At 49.1% G+C, this 18,028-nt stretch overlaps 5 protein-coding genes across 5 annotated transcripts; 2 read left to right on the top strand and 3 right to left on the bottom strand.

Moving 5' to 3' along the window:
- The first annotated feature begins 908 nt into the window (after positions 1 to 908).
- On the top strand, positions 909 to 3,144 carry EDB82DRAFT_575890 (major facilitator superfamily domain-containing protein). Its single transcript, XM_025736188.2, has 2 exons — positions 909 to 2,360; positions 2,463 to 3,144. Exons 1-2 carry the CDS (start codon positions 1,288 to 1,290, stop codon positions 2,890 to 2,892), a joined length of 1,503 nt encoding a protein of 500 aa, XP_025586819.1. The 5' UTR covers positions 909 to 1,287; the 3' UTR covers positions 2,893 to 3,144.
- Positions 3,145 to 4,827: 1,683 nt separating this feature from the next.
- Positions 4,828 to 6,101, bottom strand: EDB82DRAFT_476183 (pectin lyase fold/virulence factor; the record flags this gene model as incomplete). Its single annotated transcript, XM_025736186.1, has 2 exons — positions 4,828 to 5,501; positions 5,555 to 6,101. 2 exons carry the CDS (start codon positions 6,099 to 6,101, stop codon positions 4,828 to 4,830), a joined length of 1,221 nt encoding a protein of 406 aa, XP_025586818.1.
- Positions 6,102 to 6,235: 134 nt separating this feature from the next.
- On the bottom strand, positions 6,236 to 10,096 carry EDB82DRAFT_501783 (uncharacterized protein). The gene has a single exon (XM_025736185.2). The coding sequence runs from the start codon at positions 9,736 to 9,738 to the stop codon at positions 6,685 to 6,687; it is 3,054 nt and encodes a 1,017-aa protein (XP_025586817.2). The 5' UTR covers positions 9,739 to 10,096; the 3' UTR covers positions 6,236 to 6,684.
- A 123-nt stretch (positions 10,097 to 10,219) lies between these two features.
- EDB82DRAFT_501782 (uncharacterized protein) lies at positions 10,220 to 11,260 on the top strand. The gene is made up of 2 exons (XM_025736184.2): positions 10,220 to 10,607; positions 10,659 to 11,260. The coding sequence occupies exons 1-2, from the start codon at positions 10,280 to 10,282 to the stop codon at positions 11,222 to 11,224; spliced, it is 894 nt and encodes a 297-aa protein (XP_025586816.2). The 5' UTR covers positions 10,220 to 10,279; the 3' UTR covers positions 11,225 to 11,260.
- Positions 11,261 to 11,755: 495 nt separating this feature from the next.
- EDB82DRAFT_476180 (uncharacterized protein) lies at positions 11,756 to 13,741 on the bottom strand (the record flags this gene model as incomplete). Its single annotated transcript, XM_025736183.1, has 1 exon — positions 11,756 to 13,741. The coding sequence occupies one exon, from the start codon at positions 13,739 to 13,741 to the stop codon at positions 11,756 to 11,758; it is 1,986 nt and encodes a 661-aa protein (XP_025586815.1).
- Between the last annotated feature and the right edge of the window lie 4,287 nt (positions 13,742 to 18,028).

Genomic DNA, 18,028 nt, shown 5'->3' with positions numbered 1-18,028 from the left:
GATCTTGATGGAGATGTACTTCGGGGGACGTGTTTGCTACTACCCGACTTGGGTGTCGGTTCTACGTGGTGGAACCTCGTGCCAGAGTACATTCTACGACGCACCGAATCTAGACCCTCGTGTTCTGTCTCTGTGGAAATTGACCAGACAAACAAACAAATCTTGATATGCAGAAAATTCGATTCCTCTTTATGTAGTGCATGCAACCAACCTCATTGCTACTCAACCACGAGGGACAAGAATCTGTCGGTACGAACGGCAAATTGCCCATCTTACGCGTGCTTGCTGGCTGGCTGGCCTCATCTCAGCCTGACATTCTAAAGTCCGTTGTTGGTGGAGGGTCGCATTGGCTATTAGCCCAGTACCGACTTGGCACATCCCAACAGTCAGGGATGTTTCTGGGACAAGCTTTTTGTCGAGCTTGGCTGACAGCTTGGAAATCTCTTGGACTTGTCTCTTACTCGTACAAGATCGGCAGAAGACCACCAACAGATACACATTTTTTTTTCTTTCTTTTTTACAAACCCTCGTACGATGGAACATTTGGTACTCCCAGACAACCAGCCCTTGCCAAAAAAAAAAAAAAGACTTGACTCTCGATGTCTTCTGCCTTGCTCTCGCGTATCCGTACTGCACACATAAGACGGATCAAGGTCTGGACAAGTGTGGATCTCTTCTTGGCAAAATACAGATAGAAGCGAGCCTTTGGGGGTCGGCCATTAGTCTCCGGGTGTTGTCTCATTCTTGTCAAGGGCGGGGGAACAATAGAGAGAGACTAAGAGCATGGGGTAAAAGTCCACTAGCACATGGGGAAGTGGGTGTGAGTGGAGAGACGCAGTCCCTTGCAAGTACAGTACATCCTTGCTCACTCCCCAAAGTTGGAGGTCATCCTTCTTAACCTTTGAGATTGCAGTAATACTTTATCTCTGGTCTGCAAGTTAACTACCCTTGCTAGTTGACTAGTTGCCGTTCGTGCGGTGGAGTAAAGAGAGACAACCACTACGGAGGCTTTGCGAAAAGGGCTAGCCATGAATCTAATGGCAAACCCAAACATGACAAGCCTGTATTGCAGCATTACATTGTACTGATATGGATGGACATGGACTCTCTCATCTCACATTCACCCGGTATAAAGTCTGACCCCTTCCCCAGGTTTTCCCCCCAGATCCTTTCTCCAGATCAGAAGCATTCGACTCCTCCTTTCCCATCCTCTTTCTCCTTTTGAGGACACTTCCCTGTCTCTCTCTTCTTTCTCTATCTCTTCTTCATCTGAAATCTCTGCCCACAATGTTCCCTCAAGGCGAGAACAAGGTGGCAGTCCACCAAACAGACAACTCATCCACCGACAAGGTCGACTATGAAAAGGCTGTCTCTCTTCACGAGGATGCCTCACAAGAGATCTTCGATGAGCCCGCCACCAAGCGTCTTCTACGCAAGATGGACGTCAAGCTCCTCCCCTTCCTTGCTCTCCTATACCTCCTCTCCTTCCTCGACCGAACCAACATTGGAAACGCAAAGCTCGCCGGTCTTGAGGAGTCCCTAGGCATGACGGGCAAGTGGGATTACAACATCGCCGTCGCCGTCTTTTTCCCCTTCTACGTCGCCGCCGAGATCCCCTCCAACATGGCCATGAAGCGCTTCCGCCCTTCCATCTGGATTCCCTCCATCATGATCGCCTGGGCCATCTGCACCACCCTCATGGGTATCACTCACAACTTTGGCGGCTTCCTCGCTTCTCGTATGGCTCTTGGTCTTGCTGAGGGTGGCTTGTTCCCCGGTATCACGTACTACATTACTCTCTGGTACAAGCGTCACGAGTGCGGTCTTCGCATGGCCATCTTCTTCTCTGCTGCCACTGCTGCTGGTGCCTTTGGTGGTCTCTTTGCTCGTGGTATCATGGAGATGGACGGTGCTGGTGGTCTCGATGGATGGGCTTGGATCTTTATCATTGAGGGTCTTTTGACTTTTATCTTTGCTGTCATGGCTTTCTTTGTCATGCACGACTACCCCGACACTGCCAAGTTCCTCAACGACACTGAGCGCAAGGAGGTTCTCCGCCGTCTTGAAGAGGATCGCTCTGTTCTGTCCGATGCCTTCGATATCAAGTTCGCCAAGGATGCTCTCAAGGACTGGAAGATCTGGGTTCACATGGTCATCACCATTGGCATCTACACCCCTCTCTACTCCATCTCCATCTTCCTTCCCACCATTGTCAAGGGTCTTGGCTACACCAACGAGGTTGCCCAGCTAATGTCTGTCCCTCCCTATGTTGTCGCCTGTCTCTTCACCATTGGCGGCGGTTTCGCTGCTGATAGACACGGCCAGCGTGGTATCTACATGATTGGTTTCTGCATTGTCGCGTAAGTCATTCTATTTCTCCAATATGCCAAGCTTCTACCGGGTGGTCTCCCGACTTGGCATGCTTGTTTGGGACAACAGGTTCACTAACACTTTCTGAATAGTATCGTTGGTTTCATTATCCTCGCCACTGTCGAAGCCAACGGCGCCAAGTACTTTGCTGCTTTCCTCATCACCTGCGGTATCTACCCTAACGTTCCCCAGGGTGTCGCCTGGAACGGCAACAACATCGGTGGTTCTCTCAAGCGTGGTGTTGGTATTGCTATGCACGTTGGTTTCGGTAACCTCGGTGGTGCCGTCTCTGGCTTTGTTTACCGCAAGGATGACGCCCCCAACTACCGAAGCGGCCACTGGACCCTCGTCGCTACCACTACCATGAGCTGCATCCTCAGCATCTTCATGACCTTTTACCTCCGCCGCGAGAACGCCCGCCGCGACCAGACTCACAAGGCTCCTCACGAGTACACCCGCGTCGAGAAGGAGTTGGAGCAGAACTCTGGTGACAACGCTACCTTTTTCCGATATACCGTCTAAAGCACAGGGCTTGTATCGGAGGCGACATCTTGCAGAACATCTTACAAGATAATCGTACTATTTATATATATTAAGCGTTTTTTTTGGATATCACAGCGAAATGGGTTATGAAATCACGAAAGAGCCTAGAGTATGAAAAGGCTTTTCATTTTGGGAAAATATGTTCTCTAGAGTTTGTTTGGTCGGGTTATGAAACTTAGACGTTTTGACATCTCAATATTATAAATGAGCCATTCATGGCTAGAGCTCTTGACAATGCTGTTCCTCTGTTTTCCTGCAGTGATATTTGCTTATCTAGTGAGTCAGTCGAGGATTATCCTGCAGGAGGCTTACTGTAGCCCTGCACACGAAACACACAATTAAAGCCACAAATTAACAACTCAACCAACAGAGACATAAAAAGACTAACCCGTCGGAAGCAAAAGCCACTCACTCGCATCGTACAGGGACCTTTTGCAATACAAAAGCAGTCTAGATCCTGCAGCAGCGACAAGGGTGACCTAGATCAAGATGAAGATCTGCCAACCAAACCCCAGTCGCAGCAAGAATGCCGTCTTATCCGTTTTGTAAGATTTGGATAAAGTCGATCCTTTGAGACACGTCGTCGCAATAGCCTAAGAAGTGGCACTTGGACATTCCAGCAAGTGGATGATCGACAACCAACCTATAAGCTTAAGTACAAGGTATTAATTACGCTTACCGAGTCACAAAGTCGAAGGTTTATTTCTGTTGACATGTTGTGTTCTTGTCTTGCAGGGCTACTCTTTCAGCTCCAGCAGCCACCCATTGATCGTCGTATTTTCTTACCTGCGTCGCATTAACTTTGTATTGTATCACTTCCTTTTTCAAGACCAGGGTATCGGAGGTGTATTGTCCCATGTCGATCCTTTTAATATTGCGTTTTTGCGAATTATCGTGATGGCTTTATTGGGAAATGCCCACCAACAGACGGAACAGTCTCCCTGTTCCCGGATGATTACTGCATACAGAAGTCAATAGGCAACCTAGTCATGGGTATGAATAGATGGCTGTCTGCGAACTAATCTTGGCATCTTAACAGCAGCAGCTATTGCCATGTCTGGTTAATCTCCCGAAAGCTTGAATTAGAATGCTGCCACCAACGAATGGCATTGGATACGAGACAATCTAACCTAGACAATGAATGCATTTAGCCGGTCGTGAAGTAAAGCTTGATCTTGGAGAATAGTCTAGGCGGGTATTCAGACCGGGTATTGCAAGATTAAGAATGAGATTGCTGGTTTCCCCAAATTTGTTTCTCTTTCTTATTTTGACTCCCCGCATAACGATATCTCCAACTTGACTTCCCATATTTCGGCGCTGTGTGTTTCAATTATGTTTGTCTGGCTTTAGGAATGCATACGTTACAACAAGTGATTTTTTACCTGACGCATCATCTGACTCAACGCCGACATAATAGATCTTAGTTGCCGGCAATTATTTCCCTCATTCAAGACGTGGAGGCTGTAAACAGGACTTACCAGGAACAGATAGTCATGCTGATGATCGAGTGTCGTGTGTGGTAACATTGACTCGGATGAAGCCGAGGATCTGCACCTATATAGTCAACCACCTGGTCAAAGGGTCGCGTCGCACTCTGCCAAGTTCAAGTCAGTCTTGCATTGACTATCAGTTCAATGCCTTCGTCAACACTCAACTCAGGCGTAACTCCTCAGAGACATAGCTTTGTGAGTACAACTAAAGCCGTATCCAACATGTCCATCCAGTCATAGGGATGATCTGGGTCCTCTTTATATCGCCAGGCATGTAAAACGGGCAGCACGCGACTACTTTGAGCCAATGGGAAGTGTTTAGAATTAAAATCTAAGTAATATTGATTGTAGGAAGATAAACCTAGCAATCATCCATCTCTTTAGACACTTAATCTGCTAGCGGCCGACATGCCTGACTCTCCATTTAAGCAGTAATGACACCAGTACCAGCCTTGGCCTTGACAAGCTCACAAATGCAGTCAGCAGGGTCAGTGGTGTACTCATAAGGAGGCGTAAACTCCTGCTCCTGTGTAATAGCCGGCTCGCTGTTCTCAAACAGGTTATCCTTCTCAATCGCGAAACCATCCTCGCGAGAATCAAGGTTAGTAATGATGGGCTTCTTGACATTGACAAAAGCAGTCGCCTCAACGAGAACCTTGGCGCCCATGCGAGAGTTGACTCCAGAGGTGGGAAGGTCCTCGTAGCAGCTGCTGTAGATGTGTGCGGTTCCGAAGCGGATAGAAGGAGCACGGCTGTTGATGTTGCTCCAGTAGTTGTGGTGGTATGTAACATGTAGTTTGCCAGTGTCTTGAGAGCCATTGTCATCACTGTGGCCGATCAGGCTGGCCTTCCAGTGGTCGACGAACTTGTTCCATGAGAAGGTGAGAAAGTCGGAGCCGCGCTTGGCGTCGAGGAGACCGTCAAAGTAGTCCTTGTCGCCGGTGATACCCTCGGAGGAGAAGACGTTGTGGTCGATCCAGATGTATGTTGAAGTCTCAATGTCTATGAGGTCCATTCCCTTAGGGGGGTTGTGCATGTTAAGGTTTCGCACGATGACGTTGTTGGCCTTCTTGATGCGGAAACCACTGTCGGTGAGACCTGGGGGTGTCTGTCAGTATACGTTTCTTTGCTTTGGGACAGTATTTACTTACCAGAGTTGGAGCCAACTCCAGCAATGGTGGTGTCGCTGGGAACCTCCATGAGGTCACAGCCGCTAAGCTGGCCATCGATGTGAATAACACCACCGTTTCCAAGGGCAGACTTGAGCTCCGAGCAAGACTTGACGACGACAGGCTCACCGGAACCTCCAGTTGTGCCATCGCCATAGCCAACAAGCTGATCGACCTCAGCAGTACCGCAGCTACCTCCAGCGACAGCGCCACCAGCAGAAGGAGCAGACTCAGCAGGCTTCTCAGCGGTAGCCTCAGGCACAGCGGAAGCAACACGAGTAGCAAGGGTAGTAGAGGCGGGAGCTGGCGCGGGAGCTTCAGCATTACCGCCGGCGGTGTACTGACACTCGCATTCCTTGATCAAGCTCTTCTTGGAGCAACCAGAAGCCCACTCGGGGACAGAAGAAGAATCGTTCACGTCGGCACAACCAGCGACGTTGGCTGCGACGGACATGGCGCAAGCATTGGACTTGATGTTGGCACAGCCAAGAACCGCAGGGATAAGAGAGATGAGAACGGATCGCTTCATGATGATGGTTTCGGCACGGCCGTGTTAACGATAGACTAGATAAAAGAATGAAGGTAAAAAAACAAACTGATCAAAAGAATGGATAGTGAAAGACAGTGAGATGGCAAAACAGCGACATATCGGAAGAACGAGACCATATATAAACAAACGGATCTTCTCCACGGCCAAGAAACTGAAGTGTCCTTAAAATTAACTCTAATGTCCAGGAGCCTCACATCTCGGACTATGTTTGGAGGACAGCAATATTCCCGCCTGGGCAGCCGACCAACCCGGCGCCAAGAGAGCGGTTCTCCATATTGTACAGATAAACAGTGGAAACAATGAAACGTCTGGGCGGTTATCGCTGAACAAGCGACTCTTGGCTATGTTTCATCATGGTAGTTTGGGCTTATTACCGGATGACATGACGTGGAGTATGTGCTTGGCTGAAGAAATGCTGCATCGCTTTAGACGCCTATATAGGAAGTTGACTCGAAATACACGAGAAATATGTTACTAAATTAAGTGATATTTCGTCCCATGTTCTCCCAGCCTTATTGAAGCACGTCCGTATAACATGTCATGATAAATGTCCGAGTCCCCGTCAAGATCCACACTTGAAGCAATCCCTATCATAAAACCGATCAGCCGATGGGGGATGATAAATCAACTCCAGCTCAGCAGTTCCAGCTGTAAAAACATTGCACTTGGTAGTGTCCTTCTGGAAGACAAAGCCTTTGCATTCAGAAATCTTCAGACACTCAAGAGCGCATTTCTCCAATGTTCCTGTAACCTTGATCAAGTAGCCGTCGATCTGTTTGGATTGTGCTGCGTTGCTCACGCCTGGGAGACCGCACGTAACACTGTCGTTGAGAGAAGCCAAGGGTACTGCGCAAACTGTTGGCTCGGGTTGTGGGGCGCTTGATGTAGTCACCTCGCTGACAGCGGACGTAGTTCTGGTTGGAGGTTCTTCGCCCGCAGGGCGGGTAGAGGTCCTCATAGTCGTAGGAGCCTCGGTAGGCGGAGGGAAGAAAGGAACGCTCTCAGTCCCAGTATGTTCCTCTCGCTGAGGTTCCTTGCACAGTCCTGAGCAGTCAAAGCATGCGTTGTCGTTATACCACACATTACTACCGTCGCGGAACCTATACCCGGCGTCTTGAAGAGAGGTGCTAAAGAACTCGCAGCGGAGAGTGTCTCTGTTGAACGCCGAAGACTTGCAGTTCTCGAGTTGCAAGCATGTCTCCGTGCACTGGATCTCAGACCCTTGTCGTGGCCAGGTTGCGGTATCTGCTGAAAAGGGTTCTCCGAGTGTAACCTTTCCGTTGCTGTGACAGGTATAGCCAGTAACTCCCCTTCCATTGTTACCAATGGGCCACTCGCCATTCTCCTTATATCTGCAGCCAGCATTGATACTCAGAACCTCGCAGCCCAGCTCAGGTGGTGAAGGCGTAGGATCATTTTCTTCCTCACCGCACACCTTGCAGTCCATGCACTTGATATCGTACCACATAGCATTACTACCAGAGTTCTCATCGACGGAAGCATCCTCCAAGTCGGATGAACTGAGCAGACACTTGAGTCTAGGCTGGCTGTCGTCGAAGCCAAAAGCCAAGCATCCGTGATCAGTTTTGCAGATGAGGGCGCAATCTTCGACTGAGCGCTGGTTGGGGCGGTCGTCAAGGCCATAGCCGTAGGCGTCGATAAATTGGGGCCATCCACGTTTTCCACAGAGAGCCTTTGATGGCGCTGGGTTGGCGCTAAAGCAGAGGCCTGGGGATGGAACGCCGTTGGGGCAGATTGAAGTCGTAGCAGAAGGAGATGCGATAGTAGTGGTAGGCGCGGTTGTTGTCGCTGTGTTGTCATTTTCTGTTGGGCCTGCACTGGTGGTTGCTTCCGCACTGGAAGTTGTTACAACAGCCGGCTTATCAGTTGTCGAGGCAGCCAGAGTCGAAGTCGTCTTCTTCTCTTCGGAGGGACATGTCCACTTAGGCATGTTGTCTGGATCTTGACCACGAGTAATGTAGTCAAAGTAAGCATTGCCTGCTCCACAAGCATGACAGTCCATGTCGTAAAAGAAACTATACGCATTCGCAGGCTCCGCAACCTCGGAAGACCTAGCATCGTACAGACTACAGCTTCCAAAAGTAGCTGAGTAAGACTTGCACGAAGGATACTTGGCGCAAAGATCGCGACACTCGTTAGTAAGACCGCAAGCTCCCCTGGTGGGAGCTGTGAGGAATGGTTTAGCACACGCCTTGGCTACACCTTGCATCTGAGTACACGACTTGGCGGAGGTATCAGCGTTGACGTTAACACACACAGTTCCAGCAGGTTGTTCAGAGCACTCGTCCACTTGAATGCAGGTTCGGTCGTAGGCCCAAGCAGCGTCGGAACCTCCGTTGGTAGGTATGTCGCCTAATTCCGTGGCAAAGAGATTACATGTGTTTGCGCAGCCGCTACCGTAGTAGAGCCACTCGAAACTCAGACATTTTGTGTCTGCAAGACAGAGAGCAGCGCATTGCTCCTTGGTGATCTTGCTTCCGCCGAATCGTTTATAGCCCTGCTTACTGCTGTATGGTCTCTTGGCGCAGCCTCGACCAGCAGCGCCAGCTCCGAGTTTTGCGCAGACCTTGGGACCGGATGGAGTAACTTCATCATCTGTACTGGTAGGAGTAGAGGATGTTGCAGTTATCGAGGTTGTGTCAGTCGCCTTGTCGGTTACTGAAGCTTCATCCGTGGTAGTGGGTGCTTCCGACGACTGGGTTGCAGGGATATCTAAAGTCTCAGCGTCGTTGCTGCTCGTAACAGCAGTGTCAACAGGAAGAGCCGTGCTAGTCTGGACTGGACCAACAGTAGCCGCATGCTTAGAAGTAGGGAAGAACAGTGAAATACCATCAACCCATTCATCACCAATCTTGTTAGACACAAAGACCTGGTCAAAGTAAGCTTCCGCTGAGCCTCCATTGATGCAGACGAGTTCAAATCGGATCATTCCACTGTCTGTCGTAACAGCCATGTTATCGACAAACTCCAGCCACTTATCACCATTATCGCTAACAACAGGAAAGTAAGGAGTTGCGCCAAACTGCTCGCCACCGTAGTAACCCTCGATACGGCATGTATCAGCCAAATCGTTCTTGACAACGGCGTACCAGAAGCGAACGGTGTAATCGCTAGGCTCTAGCTGTTCAAGCTGCTGCTGGATCCACGGGTTTTCGGGAGGTGTTTGCCGCTTGCGGGTGGGACTCGTCTTGAGCTGGACGCAGTTCCTTTCTTCACTTGGGCCCGGATGTCCGGGGCCTTGGAGAAGTTTGGCGTTGCCGCCTGCTTGGAAGGCATAGATGCCGCCGTCAGCGGAAGGGTCGTAACCTCCAAAGTCTCCGTTGGTCACAGCGTTGGTGATGATGATAGGGCCCTCGGTAGTTTGAGAGGCGGGTATCGACTTTGTCGCTGTTCCGCCGGTGATGATAGTAGACTGTGCTGTTGTGTCAACCGGAAGAGATGAAGAAGGCTTGCATTTGCTTGCCGCCGCAAGTTTAAACGAGCCTATAACAGCCAAAGCCACGAGGGCAGACAGTGAGCGCATCCTGTAAGTAAAGAATGGATAAGCCAAAAAGAGGCTAAAAACAACAAAAGACAGGTGAAGAGATGAATGCATTCAACATTGAGCAGCCCACGATATATATCGCCATCGAAAGGCGTCTGCCTTCCGCCGCCTCTCCCGAAGACCCTGGACCACCCCTGACATTATTGGAAATTTCCAACGGCCTTGGCCATGATGTTTTGGTCGATTTATTCAGCTGCTGTTCAATAGCTCCGCTGTGGTTTCCTTTTTTGCTTCGAAACCGAGTCTAGATTGGGTTGGTCTGTGAAACTATTGAACGCCTCGTGAATAAGCGAAACAAGAAAAAAACTGCCGATGGGTCCAACGTTGGTTTTTCTCCGGCCAAGTGGCGTGTTCGGGTCGGTTTTGCTTATTTGCGCTGGTGTTGACTTTGCTGTTCGAGATGTCGAAGCCTGGAATTGATGGAGCTTCGGGGAAGTATTTCAGGGTCCAAGTTTTGGTGCCAAAGATCCCTGTAATCTCCCACCATGGCAGTGGTGTAGGTTAGTAGGTAGCTGAGTAATTCCAAGAAACAGCAAAATATGTGAAATAATACCAAAGTCTCTCAATTGACTTAGCTTGAAGAACAGTCTACATGCAATATATCCATAGCATAGCATTTGTGATAATTCCGAAGCTATCCAAATCGAGCAATACCTTAGAGACCTTTTATCCATTCCGCTCATATTCCGCCCCCGCATCCACCCCTCATACTCGCCTCAACCCGAATCACCTCCCTCACTCATCATCATCAACAACCTTACGTCAAATAATTACAAAAATGGGCACAATCTCTATAAGAAAGTTCATTCGCTGGCTCCCCGACGAACCAAGCGAACCAACAACAACCCTCGTAATCACAAGTCCACGACTAAAACGCTTCGTCGATCTCCGAATCCTCTTATCAGACAATGACTCGACCGGTATAACGCTTTCATCCCACACTTGCAGGACTATAGCTAATACATACCCAGATAAGATACCATTTTCCCGCCTGGACTGGGCTATAGCAGGTACAACAGTGGCAACTCGTAAACCCGATCCTTCAGGTGCTCTGACATCTCACTCAACATTTCTCCAATGGATATCCTCTCGTGAATTGGTAAACGACTCGGGTTTCATGTACCCGCAAGCCGGTGAAAATCTTACACTGGAGAAAGGAAGTATGGTGAATCCGGACACGGGTGTTGATACAGCGTATGAAGAGCTTTGGCATGATGCCACACCGACTGCTGTGCCGGGAGAAGCAGACGTTAGAGCGTTGGTTTTGCAGACCGAGGATGAAGAGAAGGGTGTGAGAGGCTGCGTTGTAAGGCTGGGAAGATACGCGCAGGGATTGATCAGAGTTGGTGAGAAGATTGCGTTGGAGAGGTGGGAGTGGGTAGAGGGTGGATGGAAGAGGACGGTTAGGATGGGCGATGAGGAATTACCTATCGCGAAGATCTTGGGCGAGGAGATGCTGGAGGAGAATGATAGTGTTGATGTTGGTGGAAGAACGTGGAATGTTATTGAAGCAAGTGGCAAGCCCATTTCAAAGTAATACTCCAAACACACAATCTACATGTTGCAATCACACAAAGGACCTTAATTATGAACGAAAACTCTCGATTCTTTCCGACGAGAGTAAAATCTATTGTCTACACCCATCGTGTAGCAGGACCTAACAATTAGAGACTCCTCCAGTCACAGCAATGTCCTTTGTAACACGCCGTCTTCCAATCCAAGCCTCTTCTTTCGTTCTATCTTTCCCCATTTCAGCCTTTTAGACGATTTTCATAATGTCTAGACAATCCACCTCAAATCAAGTCTTGCAAAGTGCAGCTTTTATGTATCTCAATCCTCCTTCTAGGTACTCTTGAACCTGCAAACCCCGCTCTAGGGACATCCCCGTCCCGCCATGCTTATTGTAAATGTTGAAAGACAAGCATACGTACAACCTCGTATGCTGCGCAAACACAACGCCCATCCATGGTCGAAACAGTAAATCAATCGATCCGCTTCCTCGGTAAGTCGAGGACTTGAACAAAGCGCACGCAATCGGTGAAAGTGCAAAAGAAATGGAAAATGCAGCTTAAACAGCCCAGCTGCCTCGTCGTTCTCGAACACCCCATCCAACAGGATCCATGCTGTCTAGATTGGGGTGCTGTCTGGCCCACTCCTTGATATAAGACTGAAGAGCATGCCATCTGGGGCATCTCTGGTCGCGAGGCTTGTCCTCCTCGGACTCAACAAGGTGACCTTGAGCAAGTTGCTTTTCATCATCCTTCTCGAGGTCATCAATGCTCATAAGACTAATTCGCGAGAGCTCGCCATCAAAAGCGCGAGCCATAGCCGGGTAACCTAGAGACAGGTAGTTGTACACTTGAGTAACGAAGCTGTCGTCAAACTCGTGTTCAATCTTGTCTTCTCGCTCGGCATGTGCCTTTTCTTTCTGTAGACGCTCATTGATACCATGCAACATGTGGAGCCCCTTGGGAGGACCGGCCCGTGCCCGGCTGTCTGCAGTACCATTCACTTGGCCATTGGTTGTGCCGTTAATGGAGACAGGCTCGTCTGTAAAAGGCGGAGAGCTAATATGCGAGGCATCACCGGGTGTGACCACCGGTCTAGGCGTAGCCAACATTGGTGGGGCATGCAGGTCTGCTGGCACAAGGTACGGATCGTTCGAGTCTGATCTGAAGCAATAACCTCGCCAGAGACCATTCTGCTCCGAAACGTCCCGGAACTTCTCTTCCCTATGTCGTTCTGCAAATGCGTGATCGGGCTCAAGCTTGGTCTGCTTGGGAGAGGGACACTTTCGGAAAACGAGATCTTTGCCGAGCATTGGTGGAGTGACACCGAAACGCTTCTTCTGTGATAATGGAGCAGGCGATGCACGTCCGTAGCCTCCAAAGGGTCGTCCAAAGGGCCTGGCTGCGCTGCGCGAAGCAAAACCGCCGGTGTCTGGGGGTATTTGAGAAGATTTGCCAAAGGGAGTATCCGCAGATCCGACGGCCGGGGCCGATGGGATGAAGGGCATGGTAGATTCACCAATATGCCGGGATGCTGCAGGTGCCGGCGACGCGGCCTTGTTGCGTTGCTCGGCTGTCAGATACGACTCAGTGTCAAGCAGCGGCATATGCGTCTCTCCAATTGGACCACTAACTCCAATCGATGAACGCTTGCTAGGACTATCACGGGGCGTATTGGAGGTGGTCCACACCGGATCCGGGGGAAGTTCGAGGTCCATCATGTCAAGTTCCGCTGTGTCGGTTCTGTCGTTTTGCATTATAGTATCCTCGTCTTTCTTAATTGTCGGTATTTCTGGCTCTTCGACCACAACGTCCATCTCGCCAGGCTTCTCATCGATAGCCATAGCATCTTCATGTTGCTGTTCCTGCTTGGACTCGGCATGCTCTTGCATGTGCTTGTGCCACCAGCCGAGATTGCTATCGGACGACTGCCGCCGCACCTTGTGGTGTTTGCCTGAGTGGTTATGGTGCTCGTGCACAGGAGAAGTGCTCTCGGGGGACTGATCACTTCCTGAACTCTCGCGGAAGTAGAAATGGTCTACATTTCCTTCGCGCACGTGGCTGTTGGGGAAAGCAGACATAGCAGCTTCCTGCATCTGGCGCTCTGCCTCCTTTGCGGCAATCTCGAGGAGAAATTGAACGACATTTTCGTCTTCGGACTCGCGACGTCTGGGGCCGTTGGAGGGGGAATCGTGGGCATCATCTCGTCTCCTTCCGCGATGTTTTGTGGCGGTGTAAATGTTTTTTGTGTAGGGGGTAATGTCGGTCTTGTCTGAGGGCTTGGTCGCGGGGCCTGCATCTCCAACTCTGCGACTTCTACGAGAAGACTCAATCAACTGGGGAGCGAAGCGTCGTTTGGGTCGAGGCTGCTGGTGCAGTTCGTGAAGGCCAGGGGATGGCGAGCGAGGAGAAGGCTCCGGTGTCGGTTCTGGATTGGGTCGCATTGTGTTTTGGTCATTTGTCTTTTTGCTTGATCGGCTTGTCGAAAAGGTAGTCTCAATGGGCTCTGGAACAAACCGTCGCCGAGGTTTCTCTGGCGTGGTCATGATGAAAGAAAGAGAAAAGACAGAGGGAGGTCAGGGATCGGATTGGATGACTCGTGCGCCGGACTCGACTGGGTTGTACTTGGTTCGGTAGGTCTGCTATTACGTTGCGTTGCTTCGCTTTGCGTTGCACCTGGCCTGGCCTGTGATAGAGGGGCAGGGGCGGACAAAAACAAGTGAGTAGTGCTTGTTTCAAGTTTTGGACAAGGGCGACAGGCGGGATTGACCTCGACAGCAATAGACGTAAAAATTGAGAGGAGTAGAGAAGATTTAAAATTGTGAGAGGAGAGAGAAAAAGGTAACGATAGGGATTAAAAGTGTGATGGTGGTTTGCTAAAGTTAAGTTAGGCTGGTCTCGTCTGGTGTGGTGGTCTCGTGTAGTGACGACAAGACAAAGTATGGAAAGAAGCGGTAGGTTGGAATTAGAAAGGTATGGAGACAAAAAGAGAGACCAACTGGGTGGGCGACCTTGGGTATTTTGGCTTTAAAGGGTCATGAGCATCTCATCCGATAAGACTGGGCGGGCCCTGCAGTGGCCTGGTCTTGGATTTGGTCTGGTTCGGTCTGGTCTGGTTTCGGTAGGCAGTGGCAGTAGAAGTGGTACATGGGGTAGATTGATTGATTGATGATGAATGAATGCTTTGATCTCTATGTCTCTCCCCCATCCCATGTAGGTACCTCTACGAGACTACTGTACGGATCAAATCGAAAAATGGCTGGCGTCCGACGCCGGCGGTCACAAGTTCACATTTCAGTCGAGGACCTAAACCAAACATCCATGTCATTTATTCATCCATTCGAGTTCGGTCAGTCTCAGTGTATTCTCAATGGATACCGCCACAAAACTATTGAATCGCCGAGTGCAAGCCATCCATCCACGCTGTTATCTATTATTCCACCTACCTCAAATAGTTGTTGGGTTTTAAAACATGTCATTGAACAAAAATGCCAAGTGAAAAAAATAACCACATGGACAACTCTCACTATTTCTGACATGCCACCTTTGAATCTGACGACCTAGGTAGGGCGGGCTTCAGTTCCCGAGGCAAAAAAGAGCGTGTCAGAGAAAAGAAGACCCCTGGAACACAAGAAAAAGGCTCTGCACCAATAGAGCCTATCGCCTGTCATACCCCGAAAAAAAACGATGATCTGAAGGGACCTGCTGTACCTGGAGTGTGTGGCGATGCGGATCAACATGTGCCTTGAAAATGGGGCCATGAATATCATCGTGTCTGAGAATAACAATCCCCTATTTCTTCTCGCTTATAAACTGGGCAACAGATAACTATCTGTGCAATCTTCACATGAAGCTCACGATAGTTGCCATTACCCCAGGCATCAAAGCGGATTCCCCGTGGGAACCATGTCTCATTATTTCTGTCACCGAGAGCCCAGGCCAACTCTTGGTGGGGGTGTCTTGGAATCTCATGGTGGGGTTTTATTAACATGGGGATGGAAGAGTAGAGGTACAGTGTAGACCAAAAAAAGTCGAGTAAATACTGTGCTGAGGTCATGATTTTACCGTTAAAAATACAGTCTGACTCAGGGTCTACAGTACTTTACTCTTCAACTCACACAGGCTGGTGACTTTTTCAACAAGACTCAGATTAATTACAAGCGCAGATACCGAAGACGGCTCCCCACGTCCAACAATTCCAACCAAACTGTGACCAGGTGTTCGATGATCTCATATCATCCCTATAATAAGCTGTGCGATAATATGTACAAAACCTGCTACTGATACTGTACTGTACATAACACGAACGAACAAAACTACGCTCGCCACCCGCTTCCGCGCTCACCGGGGACCCTCCTGTAGTGTTCCCGCCCGGCCCCGGAAGCCGCAAGCCCCCGGAGGTCCGCTGAGCTCCTCTGAAGTCTGGTTCCTGCAGTTGTCATCCTCACCGACTATTTACAGCATCCATCCACGATCTTGGAACCAAAGTGAAGCGAAACTCTGATGGCCACCTACTAACCTACTTGCCCTCTTGTGCCTACAGTAAACGAAGACTCCATTTCAGTCCAGGCTAATAGAGTGCAGCAAGCCGTCAGAATAAACGAAAACTAGCCATGCACAAAATTTCAAAAGAGGTGAAAATGAAACAAACTAGACTTGAGGGTAAAGAAAAAGACTCAGAAACATGCAGCTAATTCGTGGCGAGTCAAAGAATAGCGAAGCTATCAGAAAGAAAATTCTCATTTCTTTCATATCTGGTCTTTCTTTCTGGATGGGTGGATAGATAAGTGGCATTTTGACTGTAACCCTCCATCGTCAGGTCCGTTATCTCTCTCACTGGGCGTCCTTGTATTTGTAGGCGTCGTACTTCACACCATCTTTCGGAACTTCGCTTAAAAAGCCAGAGCCTCAAGAGAACAAAAAAAAAAAAGCCCCCTTTTCTCTTGTCGCTGTGAGATCTGATTCTTCTGATGGTTGCAGCGCAGCTAGATGCAACCACTGTTGAGGTCTTGTGTTGCACAGCAGAACAACGCCATAATTGTTGTGTATTTCGTTGAGGTGGAATTTAACAGAAGTCTCACTCAATGGCTGATTTCCTTGGTTTGAAGGAGATAACATGAGACTACTGTGAAATGTGCATGGCATCAATTACGTGTCGTTCTATTTTTTATATTTTTTATTTTGAATGACAACATATACTCAATTCGAAAGAATTTGAAGCTATCGTGATCAAAGTTCAATAATAGAAACATTAACTTTTTTCTGGTAAATCTACCAAACTAAAATCCCCCACGCGACACACTCATCCCATCCCATCCATCCATCTCATCCGATGCACTCGTTTGCTTGCTGCATGCATAATACGCACCATCAATCTTATGCCGTCACATCCAAGACAGCCACTCATTCTTCTCAGCTTTCCAACCCTCCATCACGATACGATCTTCCCAGCGGCTTCCAAGAGCGATCACTTTTGAGAGACAACATCTGACTGAGCAATGCTTACTTTCAGCAGCCACAGCAAACCGTTGCATTCAACAGTTCTTCTCCACCACCACCAAATATGCTGTGGAACAACGGGACAGAAGCCATCCCCAGTTTCATCTTTTTTCAATGTCTATCACCGCCATAAACAGTTGGTGATACTCGTCTCCAGGTACCTTTTTTTACCGTGAGGTACAGTACATAACCCTGTTGATCCCCCGCACTCACCGCATCCGCCCGCCCTTGTTCTATCCCCGGAACCGTCCCTGTACACGGGACCCTCTGTTGATCAAGGATCTAAACCTCCGCCATTTCACTTCACGATAGAACCAAACGTCCGCTCTTTTATGTATCGGAATCAAGTTTTCTCTCTGTCTCCTGACACTGCCAAAATCGGATTTATCCCTGTCGAATCAATGCGGCTCTAATCCTAAGCCCCGGGCACTCGGGTGGCATCCGCTTGCTCTTGAATTTATCCTATACGATCCGGCCTTGCTTTTGACAACCCAGTAGAACCAACATCAATGAATAGACGACCAAGATGCTGATTACTAGACGCATGCATGGATCTCTTTGTCTCGTAGTGTTACTACTTCATGCACACCGCTTGCAGACTGAAACCTTTGTGTTTCTTTGTCTTGTTGTCAGTGTTGCATCGTACAGAGCCTCCATGTCATGCTAGCTCAAGGTTTCTTCGTCAGCTGTCTTTACCCTTCAGACCTCCCTTGTGGCATCTTAAACCATGGCAACGAACCTTGTGCTTGTGTTATTATGTATCACTTCAGCAATCGTGGTACCCCAGATGGCATCCCACTGTCTCACTTCCCCATCATTGATTCTCCGAAGTCGGCTCATACCGCAGTGCATTAGTTTTCTCTTGAGGTGCCGTTCAGTAACATACTAACTGCAAGCCTCTTTTCACTTCACATCAATGGCCATTTTTTCTTTCCCCTCAGATCTTGAAAGATTAACTCCACTCGCCATGTGCTTTGATACACGTCCCGTTCGCTTGAACTTTGTTTGACCTCCTCTCTTGCCTGCCGGCGAACATCGAATCAGGTTCAGCCCTAGATTTAACTTTTTGTGTAATCCGAACTTATTGTCTTTCTGGAATGAAGGTCTGTCGTCTTAGCCAACAATCTGTCTCCAATTCGTCGATCACTGGTAGCCGATTATGAAGGTCTTGTCGTGCATGTAGTCACATCTCCACGACGTCAGTTTGTTCTCCCCGAGTCGTGCGGCGAGATCTGCAGGTTGTGTTTCACGTGCGCGACTCGCCAGGTTGATCTTATTGTAACTCTGCAGTTACTCGGCAGACCTCAGGAGATGAAAAAGGTTGGGCCATTTGA

The sequence above is a fragment of the Fusarium venenatum genome, assembly GCF_020744135.1.
Source record: "Fusarium venenatum strain MPI-CAGE-CH-0201 chromosome Unknown EDB82scaffold_2, whole genome shotgun sequence".
NCBI lineage: Eukaryota > Fungi > Ascomycota > Sordariomycetes > Hypocreales > Nectriaceae > Fusarium > Fusarium venenatum.
The sequence above is the reverse complement of the archived record's forward strand: the minus strand, read 5'-3'. Positions and strand labels throughout refer to the sequence as shown.

Coding starts and splice junctions, on each gene's coding strand:
- EDB82DRAFT_575890 (XM_025736188.2), top strand. CDS start 1,288: ATGTTCCCTCAAGGCGAGAACAAGGTGGCAGTCCACCAAACAGACAAC. Junction 2,361..2,462: donor ATTGGTTTCTGCATTGTCGC/GTAAGTCATTCT, acceptor CTTTCTGAATAG/TATCGTTGGTTTCATTATCC.
- EDB82DRAFT_501783 (XM_025736185.2), bottom strand. CDS start 9,738: ATGCATTCATCTCTTCACCTGTCTTTTGTTGTTTTTAGCCTCTTTTTG.
- EDB82DRAFT_501782 (XM_025736184.2), top strand. CDS start 10,280: ATGCAATATATCCATAGCATAGCATTTGTGATAATTCCGAAGCTATCC. Junction 10,608..10,658: donor ATCAGACAATGACTCGACCG/GTATAACGCTTT, acceptor ATACATACCCAG/ATAAGATACCATTTTCCCGC.